The sequence below is a fragment of the Salarias fasciatus genome, unplaced genomic scaffold (genome assembly GCF_902148845.1).
Source record: "Salarias fasciatus unplaced genomic scaffold, fSalaFa1.1, whole genome shotgun sequence".
Classification (NCBI taxonomy): domain Eukaryota; kingdom Metazoa; phylum Chordata; class Actinopteri; order Blenniiformes; family Blenniidae; genus Salarias; species Salarias fasciatus.
The window spans coordinates 75,868-94,901 of NW_021941255.1; the positions used below are offsets into that span (position 1 = coordinate 75,868).

The 19,034-nt window shown below is 48.5% G+C and overlaps 1 protein-coding gene across 1 annotated transcript; it reads right to left on the minus strand.

Annotated features, from left to right (window-relative positions):
• Positions 1-294: 294 nt before the first annotated feature.
• On the minus strand, positions 295-14,307 carry LOC115384574 (uncharacterized). Its single transcript, XM_030086830.1, has 11 exons — positions 14,296-14,307; positions 14,103-14,204; positions 11,587-11,691; positions 4,269-4,373; positions 3,775-3,855; positions 3,437-3,541; positions 2,667-2,726; positions 2,522-2,581; positions 1,479-1,582; positions 998-1,060; positions 295-370 (listed from the first exon to the last, which is right to left on the minus strand). Exons 1-9 carry the CDS (start codon positions 14,305-14,307, stop codon positions 1,493-1,495), a joined length of 720 nt encoding a protein of 239 aa, XP_029942690.1. The 3' UTR covers positions 295-370; positions 998-1,060; positions 1,479-1,492.
• Positions 14,308-19,034: the final 4,727 nt, after the last annotated feature.

Below are 19,034 nucleotides of genomic sequence, written 5' to 3' on the forward strand. Positions count from 1 at the left end.
ATATTAATATGTCAAATTCACAGTAACGAGACAAAACGAAGCAACCACCGCCTTAGACCCTCACATCCGGCAAGAAAAAACTCCAGAGACCCAGTGGGAGGAAGAAATGTTGGGGAGAACCACAGTATGGAGGGATCCCTCTCCCAGGACGGACAGCTTTGGCAAACAGCTAGCATGAGACAATAAGAAGTAAAGCCTAGGACTATGTTGAGGACAGTCCGTTGGATTCACAACCTTTCTGCATCATTTACATGTTCAAAAAACCAATGCCTTGGTGAAAAATAACCGAGTTACCTGGTACGTCACCGGAAGCTTTCGAGGTACTCTCTGAGATATTCGGGAGGATCCGTTCCGTTTAACATGTAGGCATCTAATGATGGAAGACTGGAGGATTCAAGAGGGGCACATGGGGCGGGGCAGGCAGGGCAGAAGGACCGTCAGAATAAATAAAGATTGATGAATGCACGAGGAGGAAACGCAGCTAATCATTGAATTACAACAATAGTCTTTACTAAACACGTTGCCTGTATTCTTAAAATTTCATCTTTAATCTCAGCATTTATGTCTGTCTGGAGGAGAGTTTAGAGAAGTGGACCTTTTGTCTTTAATCTTACCTTTTGTCTTTCGTCTTAACCTATTGTCTTAGGCCTTAACCTTTTGTTTCTAGTTTTAAGCTATTGTCTTAGGCCCTCTACTTTTGTCTTTAGTCTCAACAATCGGTTTCATTACGATTCTATTCACAGATAAAAGAAGGAATGGAGAAAATTGAAAAGATTTAGAATAAACGCTGAATCAGGATGTTGGAAACCAGGGAAGCAAAGAAAGCAAACTCAGTTTCAACGAATTCTTCAAACAGGCACCTTCCGAACAGTAAGAGCAAAAATCAGTCACACAATAATCGACTTTCTCACCATCCTACATTTGAAACTTCCATCAGCGTCAATCGACCTGAAATTACGACTACAAACAAAACGTGTAGTTTACCCATCTTCCGTACCGTGTAACTCCGCACCATCAAAGGTTGATCTCATCCCACAGCCATATCGATCATTTAACCTTTCTGGAAAGAAACACAGATTACTCTGTAAACATTCCGATCACCAGCCGAGGGGCGGCGATATCATCTGTTCAAACAAGTGTGTTCAAATGACTGTTCTGGAAGAAGTCATTTCAGGAGGAGGAAGTCAGAGTGTTGATTTTGAGGGACTACCCAAAATGCATTGCACTCCACAACAAGTCCTCTCACTGCAGATGCTGGAAAGTCCACTTGCAAGTGAACCAAGAACCCCAGATCAGAGCTCAGGGGCTTTCACACCCAAACAGATGAAGTGGACTTTACCAGAAAGTCCCTGAAGTGGACTGAAAACAGATCGCTCCACTGTTTCAGTCTGATAGAAATCATTTCTTAGTCTGTTCTGTGAATTACTATATAAAAAAAGTTTAATCCACAGTTTGGAACTGGTTTGGTGTCCGTTTACCTGCTTGACCTTGATTATCTTGCCCTCCGACAGACTGGCGACCTGTCCAGGGTGGACCCGCCCTCGCCCAAAGTGGCTGGGAATGGGTCCAGGCCCCGAAGACCCTGAAAAGGATGAAGCGGTTTAGAAAATGGATGGATGGATGGATGGATGGATGGACCTTGCTTAATAATGACAGCATAATTAATGGGATCACTCAAGGGACTCTCACCGGCTACAGAAACACTCTGAATGCGCATGCGCAATAAGCAGAATGCGATTGGGAGCAAACACACAACGGCTTGACGAAAGCAGCTCGTCAGAATGATTGACAAACAGACCCACCAGTTATTTGATGATCCACCCAGAACTCAAAGCAAATAGAACATTCTACATTACACCTTTAAGCCAGAAGTCGTTGGGCACAGTGCCTTGCAATCTTTTGGGCATTGTTACTTGCAGCACGCAGTGCAGCAAGTATTAGTAACAGGGCTCCTTCTTGTGGGAGATTAGGGCTTCTCGTTTAACAGCGATGGCAGGTTCCATCTCTGTAGCTCCTGCTTCAAATCAATCCGCACTCCTCCCCATGTTCTTCTCAAAGGTGCCTATGGCGATCTCAAACACGGCCTCAAGGATGTGGTTCCACAGTCAGTGGGGCGGTCCATCAGGACTTCATTTATGACTTCAGCGTAGCGTTTCCGCAGTTCAGGCACTGCAATCATAGCGTGTTGATGCGGGGCCGGGGTTTTCTGCTTGGAGCGGTTGACATGTCTGGGGCAGAGATGTACCTTGGTGGCAACCAGGGAATGGTCGGTGTCAGTGCTGTGGAAACTGCACGTGACCAGCACTTGGTCAGCAAGGATCTCCTGGTGGTGGCGAAGTCCAGCTGATGCCAGTGGCGAGACCTTGGATGTCTCCATCCAACACTTGACTTTCATGCCGATGCTAACTACTGAAGCTAACTCAAACCAAACTCCTAACCTGAACTCCAGCTGTAACCAGGAGCCAGTTAACCAGGTGAACCTCCAAGAACAAGTTGGTAAAAAAAAAATTTAGCATCATACCTGGTAATCTGGGATGGTCATAGTAATCTCCAGGAGAGTATTCTCCAGTCTCCACCGGCCCTTCATCCAGCAGGAGGAAGAAGAGTCACTGCTCTGTTCCAGTCAGCTCACAGTTGGAGATGGAGACAGACTCATCAGTTTTTACCTGGAACTCCCGCTGTGTCTTCAGAAACAGGGACTGGAGGAGGACTGGAGCTGAATCCACCTGATGGGGAGAGAGACTGGGTTTCATGAGGAGAAGATCAGGCTCACGCTCCTGGATGCTCGTTTGTCAACCACACACACACACACACACACACACACACACACACACACGAGAGCTTTCCCATGCAAAGTATGGAATTCATCAATTTGTACTTGTACTTCGAAATGTGTGTAAATTTAAGCACAAACATAAAACCTGGCAGAATGCCAGTGAAACGGCAACTAGCATGAAGATAGTAGCAAACAGCACATGTTCTCTGTTTGCTTTCATTAGAACTGCTCCATTAGCAGCTTCATTTTAATGCAAACAGACATTCTGGATGTTGGATGAAAGTTGTGACAGAAGCTGAGAGCTGGTTAAAATGCTCACCTGATCCGTGAGACTCTCATCTCATCCCAACACTCATTGCTGCCATTATGTACATTAAGTAATTGTAGTTTACATAGAGTTCACAGCAGTGCCTAAGTGAAGCAGTGCCTCCTTCAGTCTAGCAGAGGGCTCACTGTGACTGTCTATAGTCACAGGTTTATAGTGCAGTGTGAAGCAGTAGCAGAAGAATGGAAGAATGGAACCCCCCCCCAGAGTGATGAGGCATGTTGTTGACGGCTGGTCCATTAAAACAGAAATAACGCAAACAACCGTATGGACAGTGAATCATTATCGAGGATTATAACATCCACAGTGTGGAACTGGGCTTTGGTGTCTGTTACCTGCTTGACCTTGATTATCTTGTGCTGCGACAGACTGGCGACCTGTCCAGGGTGGACCCCACCCTTGCCCGAAGTTGCTGGGAATGGGTCCAGGCCCCCACCACCCTGAAAAGGATATGAAGCGGTTTAGAAAAGGGATAGAGGAGTGATGGACCTTGCTGAACTTTCTGACAGCCTAATTAATGGGATCACTCAAGTGGACTCTGGTCTGGATCTCTTTGAAGCTAACTCATAAATCATGACACAATAATAACTTTATCAAACAACTGCTAACCAGTAAAGCTACGTCAGAAAAAAGGTTTAATTCACAGTTTGGAACTGGTTTGGTGTCTGTTTACCTGCTTGACCTTGATTATCTGTCCAGGGTGGACCCCACCCTTGCCCGAAGTGGCTGGGAATGGGTCCAGGCCCCCACCACCCTGAAAGGATGAAGCGGTTAGAAAATGGATGGATGGATGGATGGATGGATGGACAGACCTTGCTTAACTTACTGACAGCCTATTAATGGGATCACTCAAGTGGACTCTGGTCTGGATCGAACAGGACTGAGAGTCCCTGAAGGGGACTCTCGTCTGCATCGAACAGCACAGGAAATCCCTGAAGTGGACTCTGGTCCAGATCAAATTGGATATGAAGTCCCTGAAGTGGACCCTTGTCTGGATCAAACAGGACTGAAAGTCCTTCAAATGGACTCTGGTCTGGATCTATTGAAGCTAACTCATAAATCATGACACAACCATAACTTGATAGAATGCTTGGTTGCTAACCAGTAAAGTTTATGTTCGAAAAAAAGTTAAATCCACAGTTTAGAACTGGTTTGGTCTCTGTTTACCTGCTTGACCTTGATTAACTTGTCCTGTAACAGACTGGCGACCTGTCCAGGGTGGACCCCACCCTTGCCCGAAGTTGCTGGGAATGGGTCCAGGCCCCCACCACCCTGACAAGGATGAAGCGGTTAGAAAATGGATGGATGGATGGATGGAGGGATGGACGGACCTTGGTTAACTTACTGACAGCCTAATTAATGGGATCACTCAAGTGGACTCTGGTCTGGATCGAACAGGACTGAAAGTCCCTGAAGTTCACTCTAGTCCAGCTCAAACAGGACTCGACTGATATTCCCTGAAGTGGACTCTGGACTGAATCTATTGAAGCTAACTCATAAATCATGACACAACCATGACTTATCAAACCATTTCTAACCAGTAAAGATTCTTACTTCTTCTTAGCGCTCCAGTGAGGGTCAGGGTATCCCATTCCAGTGCGTTGAGCAGACCGGATGAACCAGATTTTTCCAGTGCTGGCGATCTTCCGCCAGCTGCTCTGCATCCTCCACAGCAACTCCATGTTGTTGGAGGTCGCCCGCAATGACGTCGAGCCATCGGGTCCGGGGCTTCCCTCGTGGTCGTCTTCAGCCTGAGGCCTTTGGGTCAAACTGGAGAATGACTCGTGTCGGATGTTCCCGGTGTAGACGAAGGACATGGCCCAGTCAGCAGGGCGGCGTTGTGCGACCAAGGAAGATGCTCGGGGCTGGCCTGTGCGGCTCTGAGCACTTCATTGGAAACTCGCTGAGGCCACCTGATGTTCTCGATGGTTCTAAGAGCCCTGCTATCAAAGCCATCGATTCTTGAGGCCAGAGTGTCGTTCAGGGGCCACGTTTATGAGCCATAAAGCAGGATGGAGAGTACGGCTAAGTTGTAGATCCGGAGATCCAGCTTTCGTGAGATGGTCTGGTGCCGCCAGAGTGGTTTCCAGAGGGACTGCAGAGCAGATGCTGCCAGGGCTCGTCTGCGGTCAATCTCTGGTTTTAGGTCCCTGCTGTCTGTCACCATGGACTCCAGATACACAAAGTTCCTGACAGGCTCTACGATGTTGCTACCGGTTTGCATGGGAGGTGGATCTGGTCTATCACTGACATACATGAACTTGGTTTTAGTCCAGCTCACTTTGAGGTCAAACTGTGCTGCCCTCCTCACAGTAAATGCCCAGAGCGTCTCTCAGCTGACTGTAGGTTGTGCTGAGCAGGATGGTGTCGTCAGCGTATTCCAGGTCAGTCAGGTGTAGCTGCCGAAGGAACACTGGGGACGCCTCGCAGACCTTGGACATCAAATGGTCGATGATGCAGTTAAAAGATCAGGAGCCACACAGAGCCCTGGAGAACGCCACTGGAGATGGTAAACCATTTGGAATCAATACCGTTAATACGGACACAGCTCTCTGCTGTAGAGCAGCTGGAACAAAGCGATGATCTTGGGTGGTTCTCTGAGGTTTAGAGGATGTTCCACAGAGAGGAGTGACAGGACGGTGTCAAAGGCGGCCTTCAGATCCATGAATCCGATATACAGATGGCAGTCTTTACGAAACTCATGGGTCTTCTCTATCAGCAGACGTACGGCAGAGATGCGGTCAATTGTGGAGCGATTGGGCATAAACTCAGCCTGCTGGGGACGGCGGCGGCTTCTGGTCGCTGGAAGGAGACGGTGAAGCCAGATCCTGGTGAAGACCTTGCCAGGGATAGAGAGCAGGGTAATGCCTCTATAGTTTCTGCAGACCAGCCAATCACCCTTGCGTTTCCAGAAGGGCAGGATGACCCTCTGGTCCAGTCGGTGGCAGCTGCTCTGTTTCCCACACCTGATTGAACAGGTGGGTTAGCCGCTCCCCCATGCCATCACCGCTGGCTTTGAGCATCTCACCGGTGATGGCACAGATGCCGGGGCTTTCCTGATGTTCAGTTTCTTCAGGGCAGCTCTCATTTCCCCGGGTGTTACAGGGCCTATGCAGCAGGCGTTGCTGGGGGGGCAGCGTTAGCAGCCTCTAGGAGGACGGGATCAGCTGGGATGGTGCTGTGCTGCAGGAGGAGGCTAAAGCATTCCTTCCAGCACTCGAGGCAGGTGGCCTCAGTTGTAATGAGATTACCGTCAGAATCTTTTACCAGAGCTGTCTTTATGTGTGGACCGCTACGGGCTTGATGCAGTAGACTGAATACACGGCTCAGGTTATTGTTGGCCGCCGACTCTAGCTGTCGGGCTTCTGCTTCCCAGAACCTCTCCCTATCCTCAGCGATGGCCCCATTGCGCAGGCAGTTCAGTCACCGATACTCCGTGAGGTCGCCTCGGAGCCGGCCCTCACGCCGCTGGTCGATGATGTTTAGGTCCTCTCTGATATCCAGGGCTTTCTCGGGGACGGTCGTAGCGTCCGAGGACATTGTGAGCAGACTGGAGGTCACTTTCCTTGAAGGTCGCCCAGTCTGTCACTTTGTCGGGAGCCAGGGCATCAAGGGTGCAGCAGGTGGAGCAACTGAAGTCTGTGGCGATGTTGGGGTTGTTGAGTCGGGACTCGAGAGGAGTCGGGGCAAGGCTGAGTCTGGTGTGGTTGGCTCGGAGCTTTAGCTTTAGCTGGGTCACCAGCAGGCGATGGTCTGCGTTGCCAAGCTGTCTCCTCTGTACACCCAGCAGTTAGTGACAAATGACTTCCAGGATCGAGAAATGATGATATGGTCCAGCTTCTTCCTGGTTTAGCCATCTGGGCTGTACTACATCCAGTGATGGATTTGTTTCCGAGGAAACCAGGTGTCAGCAACACAGAGGCTGCTATGGTAGCAGAGGAGGTGGCGGTTGCCATTGTCATTTGTTTTCCTGTCACTCAAGGTGGTGCCGACAGGCGGGCCGGGGGACCGGTCGCTGCTGGACAGAGTGGCGTTGGCGTCAGTGAGAATGATGGTGACGTCGTGGAGTGGAGCTTGGCTGACAGCCTGGTGGAGTTGGTTGAAGAACACATCCTTCACATCCTCATCAGCGACGTCTGTGGGGGCGTAGGCGACAACCACTGGCATCTCGCCATGGTGGTGGAGGAAGCGAGCAGACAGTAGTCTGTCGCTTAGGGTTGTCCAGCTGATGAGGGACTTCTGGAGGGCTTTTGGAACGGCAAGAGCCACACCATAAAGGTCGGTCCAGCTCTCAGGGCCACTGCTGTTGTTGCCTGCTGTTGTTTCGCCATTACCTCGCCGTCGGACCTCACAGCGCCCTGCCAGGGAGGTGTTGTAGCAGCAGAGCTCTCGGGACAGGAGGGGGGCAGCTCCGGGGCGAAGGAGAGTCTGGACAGTCCATGTGGCGACACGGGTCCTGCGACGAAGGTCGATCCGTACTCGTTGGTCGGGGGCGGGCTGGGATCCGTTACCGTGAGGGTCAGTCCGGCTTCTTTCTCTGGTCAGTTTCGTAACAGATGATGTTTCTCCTAGGTGGGTTGTTGGCCCACCGCAGGATAGCTGGTTGGTGGGGCTGCCACCTGGGTTTGGAGTCAGAGTTGTCCTTCTCCTAGACAGACTGTTATCAAGGCTAATGAGTTCAATCTACCCGAGTTTGGAGTCAAAGTTGTCCCTCTCCTAAGCTATGTGGTCCACGGCACGCTATTTCCGTTTTATTCAAGTACATTCCCCCCAAAGGAGGGCCGCCCCTATCCGCCACGCAGGGGGACACGCCTCTACACCGTAGAGCCCCAGCATGAGGACCAGTAAAGCTATGTGAGGCTGAACATCCAGACTCATCCCGATGCCTACTGAAGCTAACTCAAACCAAACGCCTAACCTGAACTCCGGCTGTAACCAGGAGCCAGTTCACCAGGTGAACCTCCAAGAACAAGTTGGTAAAAAAAAAAAATTCAGCATTATACCTGGTAATCTGGATGGTCATAGTAATCTCCAGGAGAGTATTCTTCAGTCTCCACACGGCCCCTTCATCCAGCAGGAGGAGAAGCGTCAATGCTCTGTTCCAGTCAGCTCACAGTTGGAGATGGAGGGACAGGACTCATCAGTTTTTACCTGGAACTCCCGCTGTGTCTTCCGAAACAGGGACTGGAGGAGGACTGGAGCCGAATCCACCTGATGGGGAGAGAGACTGGTTTTCATGAGGAGAAGGTCAGGCTCATGCTCTGGATGCTCATTTATAAACCTCACACACACACACAACACACACACACGCTCAGTCTTGTATTTCTATCCTTGTGGGGACCGGCCATTGACTCCACATTCATGTCTAGCCCCTAACCCTAACACTACCCTAACCCTAACCCACACCACAACAAAGCCTAACCCTAAAGAAATGTTTTTGCACTTTTACTTTTTCAGTAACAACAACATGGTCAAGGAAAACACTGTTTCTCCTACTTAGGACCGGAAAAAGGTCCCCACAAGGCACGTCGTTCCACGTTTTGCTATCCTTGTGGGGACATTTGGCCCCAACAAGGATAGAAATACGAGAACACACACACACACACACACACACACACACACACACACACACACACACACACAAGCTTTCCCATGCAAAGTAAGGAACTGATCAGTTTGTACTTATACTTAGAAATGTGTGTAAATTTAAGCACAAACAACGCAGAACCTGGCAGAACGTCAGTGAACGACAACCAGCACGAAGAAAGTCACAGCAGGAGCAAACAGCACATGTTCTCCGTTGCTTTCATTAGAACTGCTCCATTAGCAGCTTCATCTCGAGGCAAACAGGACGTTCTGGATGTGGGATGAAAAGTTGTGGCACGAAGCTGAGAGCTGGTTGAGACTGCGACCCGGTCCGTGAGCCCTGCAGGGAAGCGCTTCTCAAGTGCAGCTGATCTGTTCGCTGAGAGCTCTGAGCTCCTCGGGAGGTTCTGTTCATTCATGTGGTCTGTGGGTCCTACCGGGTTCTGTCATGATCAGTACTTTTAAACGTTCAGTGAGAGACCAGTAGTAGAAGTCCCAACGGCCTCCTGGGAAACTGGGTTGGGTTCCCAGTTTGGACATTTTGGGGGGTTAAACGAATATGAATGGATTCATGCCGTGGTTTATATCCAGCTTCTGTCCACTCTGGGACTTCTGTCCACTCTGGGACTTCTGTCCACTCTGGGGCTTCTGTCCACTCTGGGACTTCTGTCCACTCTGGGGCTTCTGTCCACTCTGGGGCTTCTGTCCACTCTGGGGCTTCTGTCCACTCTGGGACTTCTGTCCACTCTGGGGCTTCTGTCCACTCTGGGGCTTCTGTCCACTCTGGGACTTCGGTCCACTCTGGGGCTTCGGTCACTGACTTTAATGCCAAACCCCTTTCGGTTTCTTCTTCTGTTGATCTCTCCTCTGAGCACTAACTGCTGGTTTCCTCGTCCCAGGAAGAGTTTCCATCATTCAATGTACCAAACAATGCTTTCTGGTTTGTTTCAGTTTGAGGGAAAGTTCTCCTCTTCACCTCGTTGCCATGATGGTGAAAAGCGAGGAGGAGAGGAACAATTAGTACTAAAAAAGACGCATGCTGTTGCCATTTATGGTTATTTGGCGGCTTTTCTGAGAGGGAAATGATCCAGAAATTGCACAAAACACACTGGGATTTATCAACCCTGAGGACTTACTGATGCACAGCGACCCCCACGGACACGTTTGGAAATGACAGATTTCTGTGAACTTACACACACGCTACATTTCATAAGACATGATTTCTGACCGTTTTTACACACAGTTGATAAATGAGGCCTCTGGTTTCTTTTATCAAACTTTCTCTGATCTCTGTGGCCTCCTTTCCACCAAACTGGTTTCCCGGGCCCAAATCGGGGCCGGCACCCAAAAATTGAACCGGTTCTTGTGTCCGCACCAACTGCGGCCCCGGCTCCCAAAAACCGGGGCTTTTTCAGGAACCACTTTCTTTCTGGGCCAGATCAGGCCCCGATCAGAACCTGCAACTCATCGACTGAGCCCGGCCCTGGGGGCGGAGCTACGGCAACAGGTGATCTTCGAACACACTCCGGCTGGGCGGTAATTTTGTGTACGTGTGTGTGTGTGTGGTGTGTGTGTGTGTGTGTGTGTGTGGATATGTGTCTGTGTTTGATGTGTCTTGGATTATTTCAGTGATTTAGTAACATGTGAATGCCAATGGTTGTATTTTGATCATTCTTGCAATAAATAAAAAAGAAAAACAAAACTCTGGCTGAGCGAGGTCTGGGTGGTTTTCAGTTAAAGCAGACACTGTTTTTTCATCGTGTGATTTTGACAAAGATCAGATCACATTTAATGGTGATTTTATGCAGAAATGTGAGAAATTCCAAAAGATTCAGATACTTCTTCATACCACTGGACGTTCTGCAATGACGCAATGGCGTCGCTCCGCCTCCCCCTCGGTGGCGGCCAGTGCGGTGGAAAACCAAGCAGGGATTTTCAGGCCCTGGATTTGAAACCAGGTGGGCCCCAGGCCCCGGTTCAGCCCGGGAACTGGTTTGGTGGAAAAGAGGCCTGTGAGACTTATCGCCACCACAGGAAGACCGAGCTCCTGGCAGAGGAAATCCTGGGAGGGTTTCATTTCCTTGATAGTCTGATTGATGCATTTTTAGAAAGTTCCACACTGGAGTCATTTACAAATAGACCACACACACAGTGTTTGAGCTTCGCTGCTCCTTTGGGTTTTTACCCCTTAATGCAGGAGGATTCCTGGAGGGCCGCAGCCTTCATGTTCTCCATGTTCTCCATGTTCTCCATGTTCTCCATGTTCTCCCTGCTTCAACAGGCTGCTTGTCATGAGGCTCGTTATCAGACCTTTCAGCTGAACTTGGTGATGAACCTTCAAGAGCTTCAGGTGTGTGGAAGCAGGGAGAACATGGAGAACATGGAGAACATGGAGAACACGCAGAGCTGCGGCCCTCAGGAACCACACCTGTGCTTCAGCGCCTTCCTGGAAGTTTGTTCACCGTCCACATCAAAAACAGATTGCTTCTGTTTCTTAGTCTGTTTTGTGAATTATTATAAAAAAAAGTTGAATCCGCTGTAGAATCGCCGTAAATCGACTGTTTTTGACAGATTTACATATTTCCAGTTGCGACTTTTAACACTCGTTGCTGCTATTATGATCATTAAATCTTTGTTGTTCACATAGAGTTCACAGCAGTGCCTAAGTCAAGCAGTACCTCCTTCAGTCCAGCAGAGGGCTCACTGTGACTGTTAGGTTTATGCTGCAGTGTGAAGCAGTAGCACAAGAATGTCAGAACGGAACCCCCCCGGAGTGATGAGGCATGTTGTTGCTGGCCGGTTCATTATAACAGAAATAACGCAAAACAACCGTTTGGACAGTGAATCATTATCGAGGATATAACATCCACAGTGTGGAACTGGCTTGGTGTCTGTTTACCTGCTTGACCTGGATTATCTTGTCCCGCGACAGACTGGCGACCTGTCCAGGGTGGACCCCGCCCTCGCCCGAAGTGGCTGGGAATGGGTCCAGGCCCCCACCACCCTGAAAAGGATGAAGCGGTTTAGAAAATGGATGGATGGATGGATGGATGGATGGACATGGCTCAGCTTAATGACAGCCTCATTAATGGGATCACTCAAGTGGACTCTGGTCCAGATCAAACAGAACTGAGAGTCCGTCAAGTGACTCTGGTCTGGATCTCTTGAAGCTAACTCATAAATCATGACTCAACCATAATTTGATAGAATCGTTGCTAACCAGTAAAGCTACATTAGAAAAAAAAATTCACAGTTTGGAACTGGGTTTGGTGTCTGTTTACCTGCTTGACCTGATTAACTTGTCCTGTGACAGCCTGGCGACCTGTCCAGGGTGGACCCCGCCCTAGACGAAGTGGCTGGGAATGGGTCCAGGCCCCCACCACCCTGAAAGGGATGAAGTGGTTTAGAAAATGGATGGATGGATGGATGGATGGATGGATGGACCTTGCTTCAGCTTACTGACAAGCTCATTAATGGGATCACTCAATGGACTCTGGTGTGGATCATGTAAGCTAACTCATAACTCATGACAGAACTGTAAACTTTATCAAACCACTGCTCACCAGTAAAGCTACGTCAGGCTAAACATCCAGATCATCCGATGCTAACTGCTGAAGCTAACTGATGAGGAGAGAAACTGGTTTTCATGAGGAGAAGGTCAGGCTCACACTCCTGGATCCTCATTTATCACCACACACACCACAAACACACACACACACACACACACACACACACACACACACACACACGAACACACACACACACACGCACACACACCACCGAAACACACACACACGCTTTCCATGCAAGGTAAGGAATGATCAGTTTGTACTTGTACTTAGAAATGTGTTGTAAATTTAAGCACAAACACAAAACTGGCGGAACGTCAGTGAAACGACAACTAGCATGACGAGAGTCACAGCAGGAGCGACTTAATGCCAACTCTTTAGCTTCTTTTCTTCTGTTGATCTCTCTCGTGAGATTAACTGCCGGTCTCCTCGTCCCAGGAGAATTTCGTCATTCAGTGTCAAAACAATGTTTCCTGGTTTGTTTCAGTTTGAGCAGAGGGCCCCTGTGACTGTAGCTGTATAGAGTATCTGCAGTCACGTGAACCGGGAGTGTCAACCGGAGGACCGCCGCCATGTCGGAGTGAAAACAACCATGTGATATGTGGTTTCATTCACAGAGAGCAGTGCACGTTCCGGTGTTCTTAGCGTTGAAAACGTGGACTGATGAGGAGAGCAGGGATGTTGTTGTGTTGTCAGATCAAGTGGACAATTTTGAGGTAACACAAAGACGGTACGGGAGAAACTACGGATTTAGGCTGCAGCAGGACCCGGATGCCCGGCTGAGAACTCCAGAACTCCCCCGATCTGGAGAACGCGACACTGACTGTTCTCTAATCGACAGTTCTTCTGCGTACAGGAGCCTGGATTCATACAAGTATTTTGTTTCCGGCTTTGTGGGAGCGCTGGGCAACACTCGGACAATGTTCTTGTAAAGTCTACGGTAGACCTGCGCGCTTATATGTCAGAGTTTAAACTCCAGCCAGAACGGACTTCTTCATCACGGAAGTCCTTTAAACCCGTTCGGCCCGACGGACCCCGGTACCGGGTCCAGCTGCCTGCTCCACTTCAACCGGGGTCAAAGAGACTAAAATGCTGTGAGGAGGATTTCTTTTCACCTGTGTCTCGAACCAGAAGCCTTCATCTCACTGACTGAACGCTGCAGCTGCTCTCTGACCACCGAGTCTTTGTTTTATAACACCTGTAAAATCCAGATGCAACAATTGGACACGCCCCCCCCCCCCCCCGCCTCCAGACACAGAACCCTCCAGAACCAGAACCGCCTGCTCCACCATGCTGGGTCTCATATGAAACTAGAAAATCTACACTTTCAGAGACAGCAGCAGGATATTCTGAGCCGACCGCCTCCCGTCAGCGGCAAACAAACCAGAACCCAGCTTCACATGTCCCAGCAGCAGCTCAGATCATGTTTCTCACACTTCTTCACCAAATCTCACAGCTGTTCAACCAAACACAACATGTTTTATGTCCTTAATGTTTTGTGGTCATTTTCCATCTATTCACGCTCCTCTGACCAGCATTAGCGGCATAATCCTCTGGAATAGTGAAAGAGCGTCATGCGCCTGAATGTTTATTTTCACTCCAACATGGCGGCGACTGCCCAGCATGCATCGCGAGGCCGGGTGTGTGACGTCAGCTGCTAATACTCTATATAGAGCAGTGTGAAGCAGTAGCACAAGAATGTAAGAATGGAACCCCCCCAGAGTGATGAGGCATGTTGTTGACGGCTGGTCCATTGAAACAGAAATAACGCAAAACAACCTTTGGACAGTGAATCATTATCGAGGATATACATCCACAGTGTGGAACTGGTTTGGTGTCTGTTTACCTGCTTGACCTGGATAACTTGTCCTGTGACAGCCTGGTGACCTGTCCAGGGTGGACCCCACCTCGCCCGAAGATGTCTGGGAATGGTCCAGGCCCCACCACCCTGAAAAGGATGAAGCGGTTTAGAAAATGGATGGATGGATGGATGGATGGATGGAATGGATGGATGGATGGGATGGACCTTGCTTACTTACTGACAGCCTCATTAATGGATCACTCAAGTGGACTCTGGTCCAGATTGACAGAACTGAGAGTCCCTGAAGTGGACTCTGGTCTGGATCTCTTGAAGCTAACTATAAATCAGACTCAACCATAACTTTATCAAACCACTGCTAGCCAGTAAAGCTACGTCAGGCTAAACATCCAGACTCGTCCCGATGCTAACTACTGAAGCTTACTCAAACCAAACTCCTGACCTGAACTCCAGCTGTAACCAGGAGCCAGTTCACCAGGTGAACCTCCAAGAACAAGTTGGTAAAAAAAAAACATTCAGCATCATCCCTGGTAATCTGGGATGGTCATAGTAATCTCCAGGAGATGGAGACAGAATCATCGGTTTTTACCTGGAACTCTGGTCGGGACTGGAGGAGGACTGGAGGTGAATCCACCTGGTGGGGAGAGAAACTGGATTTCATGAGGAGAAGAATCAGCCTCACACATCCTGTTTCTTTATCAAACTTTCTCTGATCTCTGTGAGACTTATCTCCACCACAGGAAGAGCTTCTGGGAGAGGAAATGCCAGCAGGGTTTCATTTCCTTCATGTTCATCACAACAAACTCCAAACTGAGTCACTAACCCAAACACAAGACACACAAAGTGTTTTCAGTTTGGCTAAACAGTAGTTCTACACATGCTCAGTAGACCGGCAATCAGAACCATGTCTTTCTCCAGAGTGTCTTGACTCCCAGTCCAGATCCTCCTGGTCCTGGTCCTGGTTCTGGTTCCAGTCCAGATCCTCCTGGACTTGCTGTTCTGTCCATGTGAATGTCTGTTTCTCCACTGTTAATGTTTGGACTGTGCTGTTCTCCGTGGTTCCATGACTAAAACAAACAGCAGCACCAACTAGAGAACCAACATGAGAGCTCTGTCGTGTTCAGTGTTTCTGCCGTTGCCGTGTAAACGGACATTGTTTTCTGAAAGTCAACTTATAACATGAAACTGTTCTGAGAAAGAAACTCGAGAACGATGTAGTTTCTCTTGTTGGTGTGTAAATGAGGCGTCCTGCTGTCCCACCAGCTGCTGTCCGGAGGAGCTGCCCCCTGAAATGAACTCTGACCAGAGAGGAAGTGAAGCCCGAAGAAGAGGAAGAAGACGGCTCGTTGGTTGGTCCAGTCTGACGAGGAAGTCCCGCCCCTTCAGCTGGCTAGCACCTGGCAGCCGTGATACCTAGCCGTCTATCAATGAGCTCCTGCGCTTCCTCACCACTCCACATCTGACCTCTGACCTCCAGACAGTTTAACTCTTTGTTTATTCTGACTTACTATGTTGGCTTTGTTTGTTGTACTACCCAGAATGCACTGCACTCCACGTCACGTCCCCTCACTACAGCCGCTGGAAAGTCCGTTTGCAAGTGAAGCAAGACCCTCATTTTGAAGGAGACCAGAGTTCACCTGTTTGATCCGGATCAGAGTTCAGGGAAGCTTTAATACAAGAACCAAAGGAAGAGGACTTTAACAGGAAGTCCCAGAAGTGGACTCTGGTCCAGATCAAACAGGACTGCTGTGTTACTTTCATACCTGGACGACCAGAACTTTATCTTACCTGGAACTCCCACTGTGTCCTTCAGAAACAGGGACTGGAGGAGGACTGGAGCTGAATCCACCTGATGGGGAGATAAACTGGTTTGCATGAGGAGAAGATCAGCCTCACACTCCTAGCTTCTTTATCAACTTTCTCTGATCTCCGTGAGACTTATCTCCACCTCAGGAAGAGCTTCTGGGAGAGGAAATGCCAGCAGGGTTTCAATTTCCTTCATGTTCTGATCGACGGACATTAAAAAAGCTCCAGACTGGAGTCTTTAGAAATAAACCACACTGACTGCCTCAGCGTTGGTCTTCCTTTGAGTTTTTACCCTTTAATGCACTTCCTGGAAGTTTGTTCACCGTCAGCATCAACAACAGATCGCTCCACTGTTTCAGTCTCATGAAAACATTTATTAGTCTGTTCTGTGAATTATTATAAAAAGAAAGTTTAATCCACAGTTTGAACTGGTCTGGTTCTGTTTACCTGCTTGACCTGTCTTCACTTACTGACAAGCTGAATTAACGGATCACTAAAACCGACTAAACCCTGAGAGAGTTCCCAGTGAAGATCCCAGACCTCTGGCCCAGACTCTCTTCTAAAACCAGACTGCGAGACCGGAAAGACCTCTGCTTACCTGTGAGGAAGATCGGAGGAAGGAACCGGTGAGGAACATCTTCAGAGCTGGGTTCTGTGTTTCTCTGCTCCTGCTGTGAGGTTCCACTGAGTGAACGTCGCCGCCCTGCTGTCAGGTCGTTCCCATCAACACCTCCCCCTCCACACAGACCCGGCCTCTCAGGAAACGACCCCCCTTCACAGCCGAGGCCTGTGGTGTTTGCAGCAGAGACGGAAATACAGCTGGAATACAAAATCAGCAGACTGTGGAGACGATCCGGAGACGGACGACTACACAACATTCATGAAGGCAAATTCAACCTGCAGGCCGAGCCGAACAAAGATCCAGCAGCTGCATCTCTGCAGGTCAGGAGAAAAGTCTCCTCAATTCCACCTACAGACTGGCGTTAAAGAGCTTCTCCTTCAGGGAGTCTGGATCTACAGACGAATCAATAAACACAAGGGCCCTCATTTATCAGACGGTCGTACGGCGGTATACGGGCGTACCCCCGTCGTACGTCCATATGAAAGACGGGTTAGTTATTTATCAATATGATTGTGAACGTTTGGAAAGATGAAATCTCACGACAGCTCTGACATCGTGTCCACAAGTTTCAGTCAGTGTGGACCTGCGGAGCAGTACAGAAAAACCTGGCGGAGCATGAAAATAATTATAAAGCACATCTCAATCACGCCATAAAGCACAAGCAGCACACATTCAGGACAGATTAAAAAAAACAAAAAATAAAATGATGCCCTTACGGAATGTCTAATAAAATTCTTCCTTGCGAGATTAATAAAGGATTTTTAACTTTCAGTAAGTCCGCTGGTCCATCCTGCACGGAGAGGAGCAGTTTTAACAGTGAGAAAAGACGAACAGCTGCTGCAGAGCAGCTTCAGAGCCAGCAGGGGAGACGCTGCTGTTCCTGTTCATCCCTAAAACTGAGTGTGACTTTATTTAGGCAGTTTTACACAATAATGCACTGCTGATAGAGTTACTTTTGATGCGCTTGCGCCACAAGAGGATGCGGGAACCAGCAGGCTTGGGTCTGGGCGGAGGAGACAGGACCTGAAGAACCGCTACTGAAATGTAAATGAACTCTAAAGTTTAGCAAATGATTTATTTAATCAGTGATGTGACACCAGTAACCTAGAAATAAAATATAAGCTGAAGGGAGATTAAATACAGACAGAGGACGTTTAGTCAAACATTTATTAAGACTTCTATAAATTGTCTTTGATTTAAGCAGCACCGGCAGCAGGTGCACTGCAAAAATTCCAAATCTGAGCAATTTTTTCAACTTGTTTTGAGTGAAAATGTATAATTTTACTTGATTTAAGATAAATTTCCTTAAATTTTATATTTGATCAAGATAAAAAGGCTTGATTTCAGAGAAAATTCTCTGAAATCAAGAACATTTGTTGCTTGTTCTATTGGCAGATTTTTTTTTACTAATTTCAAGTAAAAATTTCTTAATTTAAGAAAAAATCTGCCAATAGAACAAGCAAAAATTTTTCTTGATTTCATTGAATTTTCTCTTAAATCAAGCCTTTTTATCTTGATCAAATATAAAATTTAAGGAAAATTATCTTAAATCAAGTAAAATTAGACATTTTCACTCAAAACAAGTTGAAAAAACTTGCTCAGATTTGGACTTTTTGCAGTGTGGCACGCGCCGCCCTCGGTGGCCTGAGTCCCGGGTCCTGTTCGGTCCGGGTCCTACTCAGTCTGAGGTCCTGCTCGGCACCGGGTCCGGTGCTGGGTGTGTCTCGGTGGGACCGTCCCCACTGTGGGGAGGAGACCTGGCGGTGGTGCCGCTGCTGTCTGACTCTGAGACATCATTAAACAAAACAATACAAATCTGAGCTGTACAACTTGAATCAGCCTCATTATTAATATCAGGGTTAAATTAACGGATCTATAATCTGTTCAGACCTCAACCGGTATCGTTCGTCCGGGCGACCCTGTTTACCGCCACCGCGAGCTTCCTCCAGACAGTGTTTTTCTATTCCCCTTTAATTTCAGTTTTAATTATTCCAAAGACCTCCTCCTGATTTACCTTCACCTCAGACTGACAGGATCCATTTCCAGCTCCTAAAAGTTTCTTTTTTCGCCAAAATCGCTCCTTTTCTGTGTTTGACCTCAGTGGGCGGGGCTTCGGAACCATGAATATTTCAGGGCGCAACATGTTAATGACGATCAAATTCAGCCACTGCATTTATCAACGCCAATCATTCAAACGCTGAGATCGGCGAGGTACGGAAGTTTCAGGAATGCCACGTCAGCCCCGTCGTACGACGAGCTCCCCGCTCAGATATACACCCGTCTGAAAGGTCGTTTGATAAATGAGGGCCAAGGCGTCTCATTTCTGATGACTTGATGGTCAAAGCAGGAGTAAAAAATCAACTGATTGAGCATCAGCTTTAGGTACGAATGCCAAGCCGACGTGGAACACTGAGCTGAAGCTCCGCCCAAAGAGCTTCCAGTGTTCTCCCCGCTGAAAGAACGCGTTGGAGCAGCGCCCAGCTATCGCTATCGGCGCTGAGAGGGGAGTAACCCCAGCCTCATCCTGAGGG

What these genes read in the sequence shown, in the direction of transcription:
- LOC115384574 (XM_030086830.1), bottom strand. An exon ending in AAGTTATCCAGGTCAAGCAG is followed by an intron (nt 11,692 to 14,102) that starts GTAAACAGACAC and finishes CATCCTTTTCAG; the next exon opens with GGTGGTGGGGGCCTGGACCC. An exon ending in AGATAATCCAGGTCAAGCAG is followed by an intron (nt 4,374 to 11,586) that starts GTAAACAGACAC and finishes CATCCTTGTCAG; the next exon opens with GGTGGTGGGGGCCTGGACCC.